The sequence below is a fragment of the Carcharodon carcharias genome, chromosome 7, assembly GCF_017639515.1.
Source record: "Carcharodon carcharias isolate sCarCar2 chromosome 7, sCarCar2.pri, whole genome shotgun sequence".
NCBI lineage: Eukaryota > Metazoa > Chordata > Chondrichthyes > Lamniformes > Lamnidae > Carcharodon > Carcharodon carcharias.
In genome coordinates this window covers 154,947,455-154,966,029 of record NC_054473.1, presented here as the reverse complement: position 1 = coordinate 154,966,029, position 18,575 = coordinate 154,947,455, and the positions used below count along the sequence as shown (strand labels likewise).

Sequence of the window (18,575 nt, the reverse complement as noted above, 5' to 3'; positions counted from 1 at the left end):
CCAATAATTAAAAATACTTAAAACAAAAATAAATTATTCACTCATGGGATGTGGACATCGCTGGCTAGGCCAGCATTTATTGCCCAGTCCTAATTGCCCTTGAGAAGGTGGTAGTGAGCTGCCTTCTTGAACCGCTGTAGTCCATGTGGTGTGTGGGTACACCCACAGTGAGGGAGTTCCAGGATCTTGATCCAGCGACATTGAAGGGACGGCGATATATTTCCAAGTCAGAATGGTATGTGGCTTGGAGGGAAACTTCCAAGTGGTAATGTTTCCATGCATCTACTGCCTTGTCCTTCTAGATGGTAGCGGTCATGGGTTTGTAAGGTGCTGTTTAAAGAGCCTTGGTGAGTTCTTACAGTGCATCTTGTAGATGGTACATACTGCTGCTACTGTGTGGCGATGGTGGAGGGAGTGAATGTTTGTGGATGAGGTGCCAATCAAGTGGGCTGCTTTGTCCTGGATGGTGTCAAGCTTCTTGAGTGTTGTGGGAGCTGCACTAATCCAGGCAAGGGGAGAATATTCCATCACACTCCTGAGTTATAGATGGTGGACAGATTTTAGGGCGTCAGGAGGTGAGTTACTCACTGCAGGATTCCTAGCCTCTGACCTGCTCTTATGGCCATAGTATTTATATGGCTATTCCAGTTCAGTTTCTGGTTAATGGTAACCTCCAGGATGCTAATGGTTTCCATTGACCAGAAACTACTGAAGTCAAATGTCGTAGCAGGAGTAAGGGACAAGATCTGAATGAAACAACAGCCAAGTTTCACTTTGATAATACTGCAAAATTGTTTACGGAGTTGAAAATTGGAGAGTCAGACTGAGTGCAAACATTCAAAGCAATGAAGAAAAATCAGCCTATTTGGGATTTGCATGGAAAATTTGTTACCTCGATTGCATAAAGTGGATGTAAACAACTGGAACTTTCATCACAACCACAATCATCTACGCTCAACTGGAGGAGCTGTTTCTTCACAGCTAACAGTTGAAAGGAGAGTTCTGATTCTGTCAACTAAACAAGGAACTGAACGACCATCAACCCCAGAGGTCAACTTCAATGCGTGCAACAGATCATCAGCAACACTCGCCACAGCAACAACATTCTTTAGAGAAGCAACATCATCCAAAGAAACACCAGGAATCAGACAAACACTGACAACGACTATCACGGGTATAATAAAGCATTCTGATTGTTTTAAGCATTGTGTGAAACTCTGGTGAAGTGTTATGTTTTTAGAAAACAGAAAGTTTCAAAATTTAGCTTCAAACAAAATAAAATTCATGTATGTGGATTAATTTGCAAACAATTTTGCATGTAATTTTTTTATGAAAAGGGGGAAGTTTGGATAAATACCTTTGTACAATTTGGCTTAATAAGATACTCAGACATGGTTTGAATTCTGACATCAAGGTATGCAAATAAAGACTGTTGCCACTTTCATATACCAAATGGAACAGAGTATGTCCTTGTGGGTTGTCTCTTGGTTTTCAACATTGTCAGACTTTGGACACAAGTAAATCATATTTTAAGTTGTACAAGTATAATTTTCATTTAACCTTACTTAATTTGGCATGAGCCTTTGGTGGTTTGAGGATGAATGGCAGTATTGATCAAAGGAATTGTTGCACTGGAGAAGGATTATGTAGTTCAGGGATGAAACCATTTGGTTAGAATTAAACAATAGAGGAGCAAAGTTGCATGCATATTACAGAAAGCTGCAAGAATTACTGAGAAATTATGATGGAGGTCTTCAAATATCTTAACATGGACTGGAATAGTAACAGCGTAAAGAGAAAAGAGGGGGGAATTCCTGAACTTTCTTGATCAGCCCCACAGATTAATCAAGCAACAGCTGAACATGACAACATAAGAATCAGGAGCATAAGTAGACCATTCAGTCCATTGAGTCTGCTCTGCTATTCAATAAGATCATCGCTAATTTGATTGTGGTCTCAACTCCACTTTCCTGCTTCCATTGCACCACCCCTCACCCCAGCCCGGTAACCCTTGGTTCCTTTATAGATCAAAAGTCTGTCCAACCGAAGCTTCAATATATCCAATGACCAACCTCCACTTCTCTATGGGGTAGAGAATTCCAAAGATTAACAATCCTCTGAGGGAAGAAATCCCTCCTCATCTCCATCTGAAATGGGAGACCCATTAATCTGAGGCTATACTCAGTGGTTCTTGAGTCCCCCACAAGAGGAACAACCTCTCAGCATCTACACTGTCGTGCCTCCTCAGAATCTTATCTGTTTCAATAACCTAATACTATAGTTTCCATTTGCTTGGATGAGTGCGGCTCCAATAACACTGAAGCAGCTTAATACATTCAGGACAAAGCAGCCCGTTTGATTGGCCCCTATCCACCACCTTCAACATTCACTCCCTTCACCACTGGTGTACAGTGCAACAGTGTGTACCATCAACAAGATGCACTGCAGCAACTTGCCAAGGCACCTTCACATCATCTTCCAAACCTCTATCACCTAGAAGAACAAGGGCACCAGGCACATGGAAACAACATCACTTCAAGTTCCCCTCCGTGTCACTCTTGGAAATGTATCGCTGTTCCTTCACTATCACTGTCACACAAAATCCTGGAACCCCTTGCTTAACAGTATGTGGGTGTACCTACACGTGGACTGTAGTGGTTTAAGAATGCCTCCCACCCTACCCATCTCAAGGACAGTTAGGATAGGCAATAAATATTGACCATTGCTAGTGATATCCACAACCCATGTGTGAATACAAAAAAAAAACTCTCAGAAACCTTTTGGCCAATGTCCCAGGCTCCTCCATCACCATCCCTGGACATGTCCTGGTATCTCCAACAGAAGAATTTAACCACCTCCCTGAAATTCAATGGCATTGCTATTGTTGAAACCCCCAACCATCAACATCCTGGGTGTTACCATTGAGCAGAAAGTTAACTGGACCAGCTACACAGACAAGTGGCTTCGAAAGCCAAAAGTATTTTTAAATTTATTCTTTCACAGGAAAGCTGCCTCGACATGCATTTATTGCGCATCCCTAATTGCCCTTGAGAAGGTGGTGGTGAACCGTCTTCTTGAACTACTGCAGTACATATGGTGTAGGTACACCCACAGTGCTGTTAGGAAGGCAGTTCCAGGATTTGATCCAGTGACAATTGTCATGATAATGAAGGGAAAAACACTGAATTTAATCCAGAAATTTTGGACTGCAAAATATAAGACCTGAGTTTTTAAAAATGAACAAAAGCCATGTTCATTTCTGCAGGGTGATTCCCTAAGAGATAATGGAACCCCACCCTGTTGCCAGACAAGTTTCTAAAAGACATGCAGAAATTAATTGCTCCCTCTGGTAGAGACAATGGGACATAATGGGAGGTGACCATCATCTCATCAAGAAATCCTGTGAGCAATGCCCAGACAGATTTGTGAATTCACTTCCTACTTGAGATATACAAAGAAGGGGATAAAAGTGAGCTGAAAAGCTGGCGGATGTTCTGAGAGAGAACAAGTGCTGCAAGTTTGACTCAGAAGTAACAGCCACACACAGTACCCCTGTAAATCGCCATTTTACAGGTATCCCAATCTCTCTCCCTCTCTACCAAATTCAACAATACTGGAACCTCAAAACCGATTATTCATCTACTGGAGTCAACTCTACTGGAACCTCAAAACCATTATTCATCTACTGGAGTCAATTGCACTGGAATCTCAAATTGTAACGGCCACAATGCTTAATCAGATATTCCCTAAAAGTCAAGAACTGTTCCATTTCCCTTTTTTATTTTAAATAAATATACTCACTTACTTCAAACTAAATTCTTACTTTTAACCTGTCTGACCGTATGTGCATGTGTTTTATCCTTTCTTGCCTTTAGTAGTTAATAAACTTAATCTTACCTTTAACTCAAGAAATTATGATCAAATTGGCTCCTTCAAAACCAGAACAATTGGGTCTGGGAAAAAGGCATCCACAAAAGGGATGTTTTTAGTTTAAATCTTGTTGTGACCAACAGAAGAATGGGAGGGTGGGGGTGGGGTGGTGCTGAATAAAGACAGGGAGCCAGTTCATCATTCCTCACCCGGGGGCATAACAAGTTGGGGTTGTCCCATCCAGATGGTGACAAATTGAGGGGCCTCGCCTGGATCAACTACTTTGGGGAATCTCACCTGGGGGTGGGTCGCAACAAATTGGTGAGCTCATCCGGTATTTGAACAAATTGGGGGCTCAGAGCCTGGAATATTTTTTACCACAGATGAAATGAACAAATTAGAGTGGGGAAAGTGAATTGTCATTTTGAAATCAATATTTTAGAAGAAACTGCAAAATGATTTTCTTGAGTATGTACTACCAAAGTGTTAAAATGTCTACTTTTGATGCCAGTATTTTTCTAGCAGGGCCAGAAGCAGTTACTTTTGAACAGCTACAGGTTGTATCCCTCAAACAGTTAAAAGCTTTAGTGAGGCGTTTAGGATTAGAATTTTGGCCAAAAGCCGGAAAACCTGAAATTTTAAAAGGGGTGACCAATGGTCTACAAGTGGAAATTCAGGACGATGAAACGCATAGCATTGCAGTAGAGCAATTAAAATTGGAGAAGTGGAAATTAGAATTTCAGGAGAGAGAAAAGGAAAGGGAATTTCAGGAAAGGGCACGAAAGGAAGAGAGAGAATTTCAAGAGAGAGGAAAGGGAGTTTCAACTAAAACAGCGTGAACTGAAGAGCAGACATCCCACTGGGTCCCTTGAAGACACCACTAGCTTGGATTAAAGGATTGAGGCAACCCAGTTTGCTCATCTAACCCCTAAGTTTGATGAAGCAGAAGTGGAAGCCTTCTTTATATTTTTCGTAGCGGTTAACACAGCAGTTAAAGTGGCCAGTCCAACAGTGGTCCCTATTCCTGCAGAGCAAGCTTTCAGGGAAGGCTCATGAGGTTTACTCCCTCCTGTTTGAGGAAAGCATCACTGACTATGATGCAGTAAAAAGTGCTATATTAAGTACATATGAGTTGGTGCCAGAGGCGTACTGTCAGAAACTCCGTACCTTCAGGAAACAGCCTGATCAGACGTACCTGGAATTTGAAAGGCTTAAGCAACTTGCTTTTGACCAGTGGGTGTGGGCACTTAAAGCAGAAACCACTTATGAAAACCTCTGTGAAATAATTCTCCTTGAGGAGTTTAAAAACCCTCTATCCTTTCCAATAAGAACACACCTAGAGGAGCAGGGGGTCACCGGGACCAGGCAGGCAGCCACACTCCTGAGAGTGCAGTTGAGGTTAAACAAATCCCTGAGGATTACCGGGATTTTGTATCCACAGAAGAGTGGCCACATTTCCCCAGGTGAGGCGAATAAGCCTGTAGTAATACTGAGGGATACAGGGGCGAGCCAGACTCTACTGCTGGGAAAAGGCATGACCTTTTCACCAGAGAGTGCCATAAGTGCCAACGTGCTGGTAAAGTGGATTGAAGGAGGGTACATGCCCATTCCTGATGAGGCTACTCACTCACTACATTTAGAAGCTTGTGCAGAGACAAGCCAGGCTGCATCACCCTAGCCCTACATGATGTGGATGTGGGAGAGGCCCCTCCCCTAAGGCAACATCCCGACCGTTTAGACCCAGAGAAACTGGCCCAGGTCTGGAAGGAGGTTAGCTACATGCTGGAGAACCAACGGACAGAGCCTAGCAACAGTAGCTGGAGCTCCCCAGTTGTGCTCGTGCCAAGCTGCATGTCTCCACAAGGATCTGCACTGACGACCGAAAGGTTAATGCAGTGACCTGAGCTGACTCCTACCTGATTCCCCTGCTGGAAGACTGCATAGAAAGGATAGGTAAAGCACCCTATATTACAAAGGTAGATTTACTCAAGGGATACAATACTGGCAGGTGCCCTTGATGGCCCGCATGAAAAAATTTCCACCTTCGTAACTCCAGACAGGTTATAACAGTGTCAGGTTATGCCCTTCGAAGTCCAAAATGCCCTGGGTACCTCCCAAAGGTTGATGAACCAGGTAGTGGTGGCTTGTCTAATTGCGCCGTGTGCCTGGAAGACCTCCTATTGTACAGCGACACCTGGGAAAACTAGGTAGAGCAACTGGAAGCCCTTTTCCAGAGAGTACAGTCAGCTGACCAAGTGGCCAATCTTGCAAAGAGTGAGTTCGCTAAAGACAAAATGACCTTTCTAGGACACGTAGGTCAAGGACAGGTACTTCCCAGGGCTGCCATGATACAAGCCATTGCCCAGTTCCCCATTCCCACCATCCCAAGTGGGAAATTATAAGGTTCTTGGGGATGTATGGGTTCTACTGCAAGCTCATTCCAAACTTGAGCACAGTAGCCTCCCTGCTGACAGACCTACTATAGAAAATAGCAAAAGTAGTATGGACTGAGAAATGCCAGACAGTTTTCGAAAAGCTGAAGACCATTTTATTAGGTGAGCCTGTGCTTATGACCAGACTTTATTCAGACATTTGAAGTAGCCATTGATGCGAGTGACATCGGGATAGAGTCAGTTCTCCTACAGGAGGATGAATCTGAAATAGACCAATCGGGTACTTCTCTAAAAAGCTCAACAGGCATCAGAAATGGTACTCCACAGAAGAGAAAGAGACCCTCGGTTTATTACTGACCCACAGACGCTTTGAGATATATGTCTGAAATGGGTACAAGAGACCACAGTTTATACTGACAATCTGTTAACTTTTGTGGCAAAATTTAAGACCCAGAATGCCAGGTTATTCCATTGGAGGTCGATCCTCCAGGCATATCACTTAAAAATCACCCACATTCTTGGGAAATCAAATGTGATTGCAGACTCCCTGTCCAGAACTTAAATGAGCCCAGTTAGAACCGGAAAAGATAAGTTGGTCATTTCGGAAAGAATGAATGTGTGTATGAGATTGTTTTGTTGTTTATAAGTTTTTCCTTTTTTTCTAATGAAATGAGAATGCATTTCATTTCATTCCAGGGAGGAGGGCATCATGATAATGAAGGAAAAAACACTGAATTGTGCCTGGAAAAATTGGACTTCAAAAAATAAGACCTGAGTTTTTAAAAATGAACAGAAGCCACTGGCTGGAGTGCTGCAGGGGGACTCCCTAAGAGATAATGGAACCACACCTACTTCGAGACATTCAGAAACTAATTGCTTCCGCCGGTAAAGACAATGGGACATAATGGGAGATGAGCATTATCTCATCAAGAAATCCTTTGAGCTATGCCCAGACCAGACAGATTTGTGAATTTGCTTCCCACTTGGAATATACCAAGAAGGGGTTAAAAGTGAGCCGTAAAGCTGCCCAGGTGTCTGTCTGCTGGTGGGTGTTCTGAGAGAGAGCAAGTGCTTGAAGTTTGACTCAAAAGTAACAGCCGCACACAGTACCCCTGCAAATCACTATTTTACAGGTATCCCAATCTCTCTCCCTCTCTACCAAATTAAACAATACTGGAACCTCGAAACCGACTATTCATCTACCGGAGTCAACTCTACTAGAATCTTGAATCATAACGGCCGCAATGCTCAATCACCCACTCCCCACAAGTCAATAACTCTTCCGTATACCCTCTTTTATTTTATATATATATATATATATATATATATATATATATATGTGTGCACTTACTTAAAGCTAAATTCTTACTTTTAACCTGAATGTGTTTTATCCTTTCTAGCCTTTAGTAGTTAATAAATTTACTCTTACCTTTAACTCAAGAAAGTCTGATCAAATTGGCCACTTTAAAACCAGAACGATTGGACCTGGGAAAATGGTATCGCGAAAGGGATGCTTTTTAGATTAAATCTTGTTGCGATCAACAGAAGAGGGGTGGCTGAAAAGAGACAGGGAGCCAGTTCATCCCTCCTTACCCAGGCCATAACATTTTGGGGGCATCCCATCCAGACGGTGACAAATTGAGGGGTCTTGCCTGGATCAACAACTTTGGGGAACCTCACCTGGGGTAGGTCGTAACACAGAGAAAGAATGATGATATGGTTCCAAATCAGGATAGTGTGTGACTTGGATGGGTACTTGCAAATGCATCAGTTGCCCTTGTCCTAGATGGTAGAGATCATGGGTTTGGAAGGTGCTGTCAAAGAAACTTTGATGAGTTGCTTCAGTGTTTCTTGTGGATGGTACACACTGCTGCCACTGTGCATCGGAGGTGGAGGGAGTGAATGTTGAAGATGTGGTGGATGGGGTGCCAATCATGTGGACAGCATTGTCCTGGATGGTGTCAAGCTTCTTGAGTGTTGTTGGAGCTGCTCTCATCCAGGCAAGTGGAGGGTATTCTATCACACTCCTGAAGCATGCCTTGTAGATGGTCAACAAGCTTTGGGGAGTCAGCAGGCAAGTTACTTGCTGCAGAATTCCTAGCATCTGACCTGCACTTGTAGCCACAGTATTTATATAACTGGTTCATTTCAGTTTCTGGTGAATGGTAATGCCCAGGATATTGATAGTGAGGGATTCAACAATACTAATGCCATTGAATGTGAAAGGGAGATGGTTAGATTCTGCCCTATTGGAGCTGGTCATTACCTGGCACTTGTGTGGCATGAATCTTACTTGCCACTTATCAGCCCAGGGCTGAATGTTGTCCAGGTGTTGCTGCAAATGGACACAGACTGCATCAGTAGCTGACAAGTTGCACATGGTGCTGAACATTGCGCAGTCATCAGCAAACATCCCCACTTCTGACATTATGATGGCGAGAAGGTCATTGATGAATCACTACCTTGAGAAACTCCTGCAGCAATGTCCTGGGACTGAGATGATTGACCTCCAACAAGCACAACCATCTTCCTATGTGTGAGGTATGACTCCAACCAGTGGAGAGTTTCCCCCTTAACTCACATTTACTTCAGTTTTGCTAGGACTCCTTGATGACATACTTGGTCAAATGTTGCCTTGATGTCAAGGCCCAACACTCTCACTTGACCTCTGGAGTTCAGCTCTTTTGTCCATGTTTGAACCAAGGCTCTAATGAGGTCAAGAGATGAGTGGCCATGGTGGAACCCAAAGTGAGTGTCTGTGAGCAGGTTATTGCTGAGTAAATGCCATTTGATAGCACTATTGACGACACTTTACATCTCTTTGCTGATGATTGAGAGTAGACTGACGGGATGGTAATTGGCTGTGTTGAATTTGTCTTGCTTTTGTCGGTAGGACCTACCTGGGCAATTTTCCACATTGCCAAGCAGATGCCAGTGTTGTAGCTGTACTGGAACAGCTTGGCTAGGGGGCGAATTGTTCTGCAGCACGAGTCTTTGATACTATTGCCAGAATGTTGTCAGGGCCCATAACCTTTGCAGTATCCAATGCCTTCAGCTGTTTCTTGCTATCACGTGGAGTGAATCGAATTGACTGAAGACTGGCATTTGTGATGCTGTGGACCTCAGGAGGTGGCTGAGATGGATCATCCACTCGGCACTTCTGGCTGAAGATGATTGCATTGCATTGGATGGTATTCTGAGAGGAGTGACTCACCTGACTTCCCAAAGTCCTGCCACCATCTACTAAGCACAAATCAAGAGTCACTCACCACTTGCCTCACTGAGTGCAGGTACACAACATATAATAAGCTCAACAGTATCCAGGACAAATAAGGCTGCTTGCTTGGCACCCTATCCAGCACCTTAAACATCCACTCCTTCCACCACTGGTGCAACGTGGTGCAACTACAAGATGTATTGCAACAACTCATAAAGTCTTCTTCGACAGTATGTCCAGACCCACAACATCTGCCACTCAGGTGAGCAATGTTTGCATGGGAACACTGCCAACTCCAAGTCTCCATCAAGTCACAAACCATCCTGATTTGGAAGGATTTCCTTCATTGTCACTGCATCAAAATCCTGGAACTCCCTACCTAACAGCACTGTAGGAACACAGACTGCAAAGTTGAAGAAGTTGGGTCACCACCACTTTCTCCATGTTCTTCCTACCAAAATGAATCACTTTACACTTCTCTGCATTCAAGTTCATCTGCCACTTGTTTTCCCATTCCACCAACCAATGTTCTTTTGAAGTTCTACATTGTCTTCCTCACAGTTCATGATACTTCCGTATTTAATGTCTGCAAATTTTGGAATTGTGCCCTGTACACTAAGGTCTAGGTCATTAATGTATTATCAGGAAGAGCTGGAATCCTAACACCGACTTCTGGGAAAGTCCACTATATGGTAGAAAGCAGGACAAGCACGGTACAGATAGCCCTAGTGGGGGTGGGGTGGGGTGAAGGGAAGGGATCGAAATAAGCTAAAAGGTAGAGATAAAACAATGGATGGAAATACATTTAAAAAATAATGGAAAAAGGTAGGAAAAGAAAAATCTACATAAACTATTGGAAAAAAAAGTGGGGGGGGATCGGAAAGGGGGTGGGGATGGAGGAGAGAGTTCATGATCTTGATTGTTGAACTCAATATTCAGTCCGGAAGGCTGTAAAGTGCCTAGTCGGAAGATGAGGTGCTGTTCCTTCAGTTTGCGTTGAGCTTCACTGGAACAATGCAGCAGGCCAAGGACGGACATGTGGGCATGAGAGCAAGGTGGAGTGTTGAAATGGCAAGCGACAAGGAGGTCTGGGTCATGCTTGCAGACAGACCAAAGGTGTTCTGCAAAGCGGTCACCCAGTCTGTGCTGGGTCTCTCCAATGTAGAGGAAACCGCATTGGGAGCAACAAATGCAGTAGACTAAATTGAGGGAAGTGCAAGTGAAATGCTGCTTCACTTGAAAGGAATGTTTGGGCCCTTGGACGATGAGAGGGGAAGTAAAGGGGCAGGTGTTGCACCTTCTGTGGTTGCACGGGAAGGTGCCGTGGGAGGGGGTTGAGGTGTAGGGGGTGATGGAGGAGTGGACCAGGGTGTCCCAGAGGGAACGGTCCCTGCGGAATGTCGCCGGGGGGGGGGGTAAAGAGAAGATGTGTTTGGTGGTGGCATCATGCTGGAATTGGCGGAAATGCGGAGGCTGGTAGGGTGATAAGTGAGGACAAGGGGGACCCTATCGTGGTTCTGGGAGGGAGAAGAAGGTGTGAGGGCGGATGCACGGGAGATGGGCCGGTGACGGTTGAGGGCCCTGTCAACCACTGTGGGTGGAAAACCTTGGTTAAGGAAGAAGGAAAACATATCAGAGTAACTGTTTTTGAAAGTGGCATCATCAGAACAGATGTGACAGAGGCGAAGGAACTGAGAGAACGGGATGGAGTCCTTACAGGAAGCGGGGTGTGAGGAGCTGTAGTCGAGTTTGCTGTGGGAGTCGGTAGGCTTGTAATGAATATTGGTGGACAGTCTATCACCAGAAATTGAGACAGAGAGGTCAAGGAAGGGAAGGGAAGTGTCAGAGATGGACCATGTGAAAATGATGGAGAGGTGGAAATTGGAAGCAAAATTAATAAATTTTTCCAGGTCCAGACGAGAGCATGAAGCAGCACCGAAGTAATCATCGATGTACCGGAGAAAGAGTTGTGGGAGGGAGCCGGAGTAGGACTGGAACAAGGAATACCCCATAAAGAGACAGGCATAACTGGGGCCCATGCGGGTACCCATAGCCACACCTTTTATTTGGAGGAAGTGAGAGGAGTTAAAGGAGAAATTGTTCAATGTGAGAACAAGTTCAGCCAGACGGAGGAGAGTAGTGGTGGATGGGGATGGTTCGGGCCTCTGTTCGAGGAAGAAGCGGAGAGCCATCAGACCATCCCGGTGGGGGATGGAGCTGTAGAGGGATTGGACGTCCATGGTGAAGAGGAGGCGGTTGGGGCCAGGGAAATGGAAATTGTTGATATGTTGTAGGGTGTCAGAGAAATCACGGATGTAGGTGGGAAGGGGCTGGACAAGGGGAGAGAGAATGGAGTCAAGATAGCAAGAAATGAGTTCCGTGGGACAGGAACAGGCTGACACAATCAGTCTGCCGGGACAGTCCTGTTTGTGGATTTTGGGTAGGAGGTAGAAGCGGGCCGTCCAAGGTTGGGAGACTATCAGATTGGAAGCTGTGGAAGGAAGATTTCCAGAGGAGATGAGGTAGTAACAGTCCTGGAAACAATGGCTTGATGTTCAGTGGTGGGGTCATGGTCCACAGGGAGGTAGGAGGAAGTGTCTGAGAGTTGACGCTCAGCCTCTGTGAGGTCGAGATCAGTGCACCAGACAACAACAGCACCATCCTTGTAAACAGGTTTGATGACAATATCAGGGTTGGACCTTAGAGAACAGAGAGTGCAGCAAGTTCAGAGAGAGACAGGTTAGAGTGGGTGAGAGGAGCAGAGAAATTGAACGACTCATGTCACACCGACAGTTCTCAATGAAAAGATCAAGAGAAGGTAAGAATCCAGAGGGAGGGGTCCAGGTGGAGGGAGAGTATTGGAGGCGGGTAAAAGGATCCGTTGAACGGGGAGAGGACTCCTGCCCAAAGAAGTGAGCACAGAGACGAAGGCGGCGGAAGAAGAGTTCAGCATCGTTCCGATCCTGAAATTCATTGAGATGAGGGTTTGTAAGGACTCCATCCCATTCTCTCAGTTCTTTCGCCTCCATCGCTTCTGTTCTGATGGTGCCACTTTCAAAAACAGTTCTTCTGATATGTCTTCCTTCTTTCTTAACCGAGGTTTTCCACCCCGGTGGTTGACAGGGCCCTCAACTGTGTCTGGCCCATCTCCCGAGTATCCGCTCTCTCCCTCCCAGAACCACGATGGAGTCCCCCTTGTCCTCACTTATCACCCCACCAGCCTCCGCATTCAAAGGATCATCCTCCGCCATTTCTGCCAACTCTGGCATGATGCCACCACCAAACACATCTCTTTACCCCCCGGCGGCATTCCACAGGGACCGTTCCCTCTGGGACACCCTGGTCCACTCCTCCATCACCCCCTACACCTCAACCCCCCTCCCACGGCACCTTCCCATGCAACCGCAGAAGATGCAACACCTGCCCCTTTACTTCACCTCTCAACGTCCAAGGGCCCAAACACTCAAGTGAAGCAGCATTTCACTTGCACTTCCCTCAATTTAGTCTACTGCATTCGTTGCGCCCAATGTGATTTCCTCTACATTGGAGAGATCAAATGCAGACTGGGTGACCGCTTTGCAGAACACCTTCGGTTTGTCCGCAAGCATGACCCAGACCTCCCTGTCACTTGTCATTTCAACACTCCACCCTGCTCTCATGCCCACATGTCTGTCCTTGGCCTGCTGCATTGTTCCAGTGAAGCTCAACGCAAACTGAAGGAACAGCACCTCATCTTCCGACTAGGCACTTTAAGCATTCCGGACTGAATATTAAGTTCAACAATTTTAGATCATGAACTCTCTCCTCCATTCCCACCCCCTTTCCGATTCCTCACCCCCCCCAACCTTTTTTCCAATAATTTATATAGATTTTTCTTTTCCCCCCTATTTCCATTATTTTTAAATGTATTTCCATCCATTGTTTTATATATACTTTTTGGCCTATTTCAATCCCTTCCCTTCACCCCACCCCACCCCCACTAGGGCTATCTGTACCGTGCTTGTCCTGTTGGCTACCCTTGATTAGCACATTCCTCAGATAATATCACCACCCTCAACACTTCTTTGTCCTTTTCTCTATGATACCTTTTGGCTATCTCCACCTATCACTGGCCCTCTATCCAGCTCTCCCCCCCCCCCCCACCCCCCCCCCCCCCCCCCCCCCCCCCCCCCCACCCCCCAATAAACCAGCATATATTTCACCTCTTTTCTAGTTTTACTTAGTTCTGTTGTAGAGTCATACGGACTCGAAACGTTAACTGTGTTCCTCTCCGCAGATGCTGACAGACCTGCTGAGTTTTTCCAGGTATTTTTATTTTTGTTTTGGATTTCCAGCATCCGCACTTTTTTGCTTTTGCCTTAGATAGCAGCCTTGGCTCAGTGATAACACTCTCACCTCTGAATCAGAAAGTTGTGTGTTCAAGTTTCACTCCAGATACATAACCACATAATCTAGGCTGGTACTTCAGTGGAATACTGAGGAAGTGCAGCACTGTCTTTCAGATGAAACATTGGCCTGGATTTTGCCAGGAAGAGGCCCAGCAACCTCCGGAGCATGCACTGCAGTGCCATTCTGCACTGCTGAATAGGTTTTGCTATTGCACTCATCAGCCTCAAGATTAAAATGGAAGAAATTTGCCTGGTGAGAATTTGGGCTGATTATTCAATAATAACAAAGCTATATTCCACTTAAAGTTTTAGAGTTAGCATTTCCAGTCAGAAAGGGCCTCCATAGTCACTTTGTCAATACTTAATGAGGGCACTGGTACTGATTTAAACTGCAAAACACCTGGACAGACACAGATTTTTCAACTCTCCTCAGATTTAACTGAACTCAACATGATCTGACTTTTTAAATGTTTCAAAGAATGTGACTTTTCAACAAGATTTATCAGACTTCTTATTTGTATGTGACTTTTAATTTAATTTATCTGAATTTTCAAATATTTTAAAAATGATTCTAATCAAAGTTATTTGATTTTTTAAAAATAAGTATAAATTTATGATTTTTTTTAATGATTCTGATCAAACTTATCTTGTTCCGATGACTTCACGTGACAGTACAACATCTTCGTCTTGACAGATTGTGTGTATGCAGCTTCTATTCACTATAAACATGACCTGTCCTTTTCACCCAATTGAAGGAACAAAGTGGGATCATACTGAAGTCCATGTGTAAAGGAATTCTCTCTCCTTGCAAATGAAATTCCTGCCCCACCATCGCAATACAGAAGTTAAGTTTTAATTTGAGTCCAGCAGTGAGCAAGTCGTTTCCTTGCTGACCAGAAAATCCTGGCCATTAAACAACCACCCTAGGATGGGTGGCAAAGATCCCAGGCACAATGTGAAGAGGTTAGTGTTGACTTTCAGTGCTCTGGTTAATATTTATCCCTCAATCAACATCTAAAACATGATCTGGGCATTTTCGTTGTTTGCCTTGAGCAAATTGCTTCTACGTTTTCTACGGGACAAAAGTGACTGCACTAGTACTTCATTAGCTTTGAGATGTCCTGAGGTGGTGAAAGGCGCTTTGTAAATGCCTGAAAGTGTGGCGGAGGCAGATTCACAACTTTCAAAAGCATATTGGATAATTATCTGAAGAGAAAAAATTGCAGGGCTCCGGGGTAAAGGCGGTGGAGTGGGACTAGCTAAGTTGCTCTACAGAGAATCCGAATATGACAGGCCAACTGGGCTCCTTCTGTGCTGTAACCATTTTATGATGTTCCCTTTGACGATACTCATCTCTGTTGATGTTTGGATGTCTTTGGTCCTGACGCATTGACTTTGGGACGCATGCGCGGTGGCATTCTCGTTCATTTGAATGGGTGTGTTTTGTAGCAAGCACGCATTTAGCCGAAAGGTAAAGAAGATCAAATCGAAGCGCACAACATTTTGCAATAGATGTATTCCTACATAAACTGGTTACGACAGTTGCAATTTTGCATTGACTGTTTCGAATCAGATTGCGACACGACGGCCGGGAGCCCGAAAGCAGCTTCCGAGTAAAACCAACATGGTGTTTTCTTTTAGGGCGATTCTTGCTTTTGCGAAACGTTTCCAAGTGAGGGATCATTGGATCCCGGTGCGGAATTGCAATATTGCCTCCTGCACTCTAAATATCAATATAGCAAGTAAGTGATCATCAGAACTTTCCGTCGGTTTTCTTGCCCTGGACGGAATGTCTTTTCAACTTTATTGTGGGTGAATATACTTAAGATACAGATTAATTTGCCATTTAGTTTATAAATCTGAAAGGATTCGTTTTCTAATTTAAGTTAACTCCATGCCCAAAACTTGGATTTTAAAATTTTATTTTGAGGACTTCATATTTTACGTCTGTGAGCATGTCACGCATTTTTCGATGATACGTTTATTCCAGGAGGGTTTCTTCCGTGAAATGCGGTTGTTAACTCTTCAGTTAAATGTTTTTATTCGTCTTTGTTTCAGAACAGCAAGAATATCAGAATTCTGTGCCTGCCTCAAGTGGAACCCAGCAGTCTCCTATTGACATAAACACTGCTGACAGTGTGTACGATCCGCAACTGAAACCCTTAAAGATCTCGTATGACCCACGTAATTGTCTTCGACTTAGGAACAATGGCTATTTTTTCCAGGTGGAATTTGAAGATTCCAAGGACAGCTCGGGTATGAAAAACTGTATTTGTCCTCGGAAAGTTTGAATGTTTTAAAACATGTGAGATCAAGGCGCCTCAGGGCAATGGTGTAAGTGGTGTATTTCCACTCAATGCAGCTAGCTACTGAACTCAAAACAAGCAGCGTTCTGTTTACCAAGCGAGAATAAGACTTGCTTAGGAAGTAGCTCTATGCTTTAGTGCAACCTCAGAGGTCCACCTTCAACAATGAAGTTTAAATATTTAACCGGTGCAATGGACAGTGAGTATACATTATTTAAAAAAAATAATTTGTGAGAAGTTTAATAGCTTCTGGAATTATAAAGTATCTTGCACACATTTTGTGCACAGAGACATGAAAAATTTACGATACAGATGGCTGCCATTTGGTCCAGCATGTCTGGCGATCAAAGAAGAGCTAATCCCAGCTCTTTTTCCATAGCCCTGTGGATTACTGCGCTTCAAGTGCATGTCCAAGTATTTTTTTAAATGTGAAATTTTCTGCCTCTAACCTCCTTTCAGGCTGCAGTTTCCAGACCACCCACCCCTCACACCTTCCCACACCCTATGGGTGTAAAAATACATTCCTCAGCTCAGCTCTAATCCGTCCACCAATTACTTTAAATCTATACCCATTCCTATCATTCCCAGAACTGCATGTTTGAATCCCTCCAGTCAAGTTTTGACCCCAACATAGTACCAAAACAGTACCAGTGTAGAAGGAGATGGTGTGGCTAACTTTGTTAAAGGTTGCAAATAGGTGGAGAAGAACGAATAATTTAAAGTTTATTTTTGTCACACCATTCTCCTTTCAAGCCTCTCCACTGTTGACCAGCTTGATGGGACTGCTCTCACCTGGTTATTTTCTATTTATCTCATCATAGGCAGAGAATTACTTACAATGGCTTCTCTTCCTGCTCCCACACCGTTACCTCTACTGTTCCCCAAGGATCTACCCTTAGCCCTCTCCTGTGTTGCATCTGTACGCTGCCCCTCAGCAACATCATCTGAAAGCACAGCGTTAGTTATCACGTGTACGCTAACAACACCCAGCACGGTGCTGTACTCTTGCTGCGGTCTAGCTGGTGTTTTATACTCTTCTAGCATAACCTCCTTTTCCAGCCTCGGCTAATAAAGCAAAAAATCCTTTATGCTTTCTTAAACACCTTATTCACCTGTCCTGCTACCTTTTGGAATTTGAGGACATGCAATCTGAGGTCCCTCTGTTCCTCTGGAATTCTCTGCATTTGGGACTGGTGGATAGGTGAGGGTGAGATCAAGTAAATTCTCTCTTGTTGGTTCTCCACCTGCTGCAGGCCTGGTCTCGCAGATGTTTTTCAGGACTCTGCCAGCTCAGTCAGTGGTGGTGCTACTGAGGTACTGTTGGTGATAGACATTGAAGCTCCCACCTAGAGTACATTCTGTGCTCTCACAACCCTCAGTGCTTCTTCTTGGACTTCTGGCTACATCTTCCTATCTGGTTGTTGTGGAGCAGGTCTGTAGTGAATGTCACTGGCAGATGCTTGTCACTGTTGGAGAGTATGATACAACATGACTTCAAGTCCTTGATACCAGTACACTATCTACACCATAGTTCTCTGTTCTACATAAACTATTATCAAGACCAATGTGTTCCTTCACTATCTTATTTCACCCCATCCCAAATGAACTCTCAGGTCACAGCTGAAATAAAATAAATCAATAGCACCACCTGCATTTGGAGTAGAACCAGCTGCACCCATACCGGGCGATGGTCCGGGCGTGGACCAGTTGCATGGAAGCAACCAGAGCGCAGGAGACGTATGCCCAAGAAATTCAAAGGTGGTTGGTTCCAGACCTCATGAAAGTGAAAGCACTGGAATCGAGGTGGAGATTTTGCCACATGTCCACGAAATTTTGGGAGACAACCAGGCCCCTCAACTTCTCCATCGCTGCACAGCTGTTTGGAGTACCGGAGTGATCCCTCACCTACAGGTTACAGTTGAAATTTACTCCCAAGGGTGAATTAAGTTGTCAGTGGAGCCAAGATGAGTGGACACTTCGGCAAGGAAACACTATTGTACATGCACATTCACAAGGTGAAGCAGCACGTCCCCCAGCAGATGATGAGAGGCAAGAAGTGGCTTGGCACAAGCTCCTTGACTCCAACCCCCTCCACCGCCACCACCACTCCACCCCAAGATCTGTTACTGAAAATAAAGGGCCAGCAAGATAGGCAGGCCACCTGAATTGGAGATGAAGTAGCTCATGTAGACCCCTCCTTGCCACTCCAGGAGCCTGTCTCCTGAAAGGGTGTGGGCTTCCTTCAGGAAGCAAACCACATACCTCTCTTCCTTAAGGAGTGAGAAGTTGAGAAATCTGCCATGTGCCTGTCTGTTATCATTGATGTTGAGGCTGGCTGAGGTTGTCTTCATGGCTAGAGCATGGTGCACCCACTGCCTATCTCGTACTTTGGGAAGGCTAT

The 18,575-nt window shown here is 44.7% G+C and overlaps 1 protein-coding gene across 4 annotated transcripts in view; it reads left to right on the top strand.

Moving 5' to 3' along the window:
• The window catches only part of ca5a (carbonic anhydrase Va), an 82,357-nt gene that overhangs the window by 5,320 nt on the left and 58,462 nt on the right, over nucleotides 1–18,575 (top strand). For all 4 annotated transcript variants that reach the window (XM_041192234.1, XM_041192236.1, XM_041192235.1 and 1 more), the window contains exons 2-4: nucleotides 14,624–14,831; nucleotides 15,510–15,610; nucleotides 15,927–16,124. In XM_041192234.1, coding sequence (XP_041048168.1) covers nucleotides 14,797–14,831; nucleotides 15,510–15,610; nucleotides 15,927–16,124 — 334 coding nt within the window. In that variant the 5' untranslated portion in view covers nucleotides 14,624–14,796. The remainder of the gene's footprint in view (nucleotides 1–14,623; nucleotides 14,832–15,509; nucleotides 15,611–15,926; nucleotides 16,125–18,575) is intronic.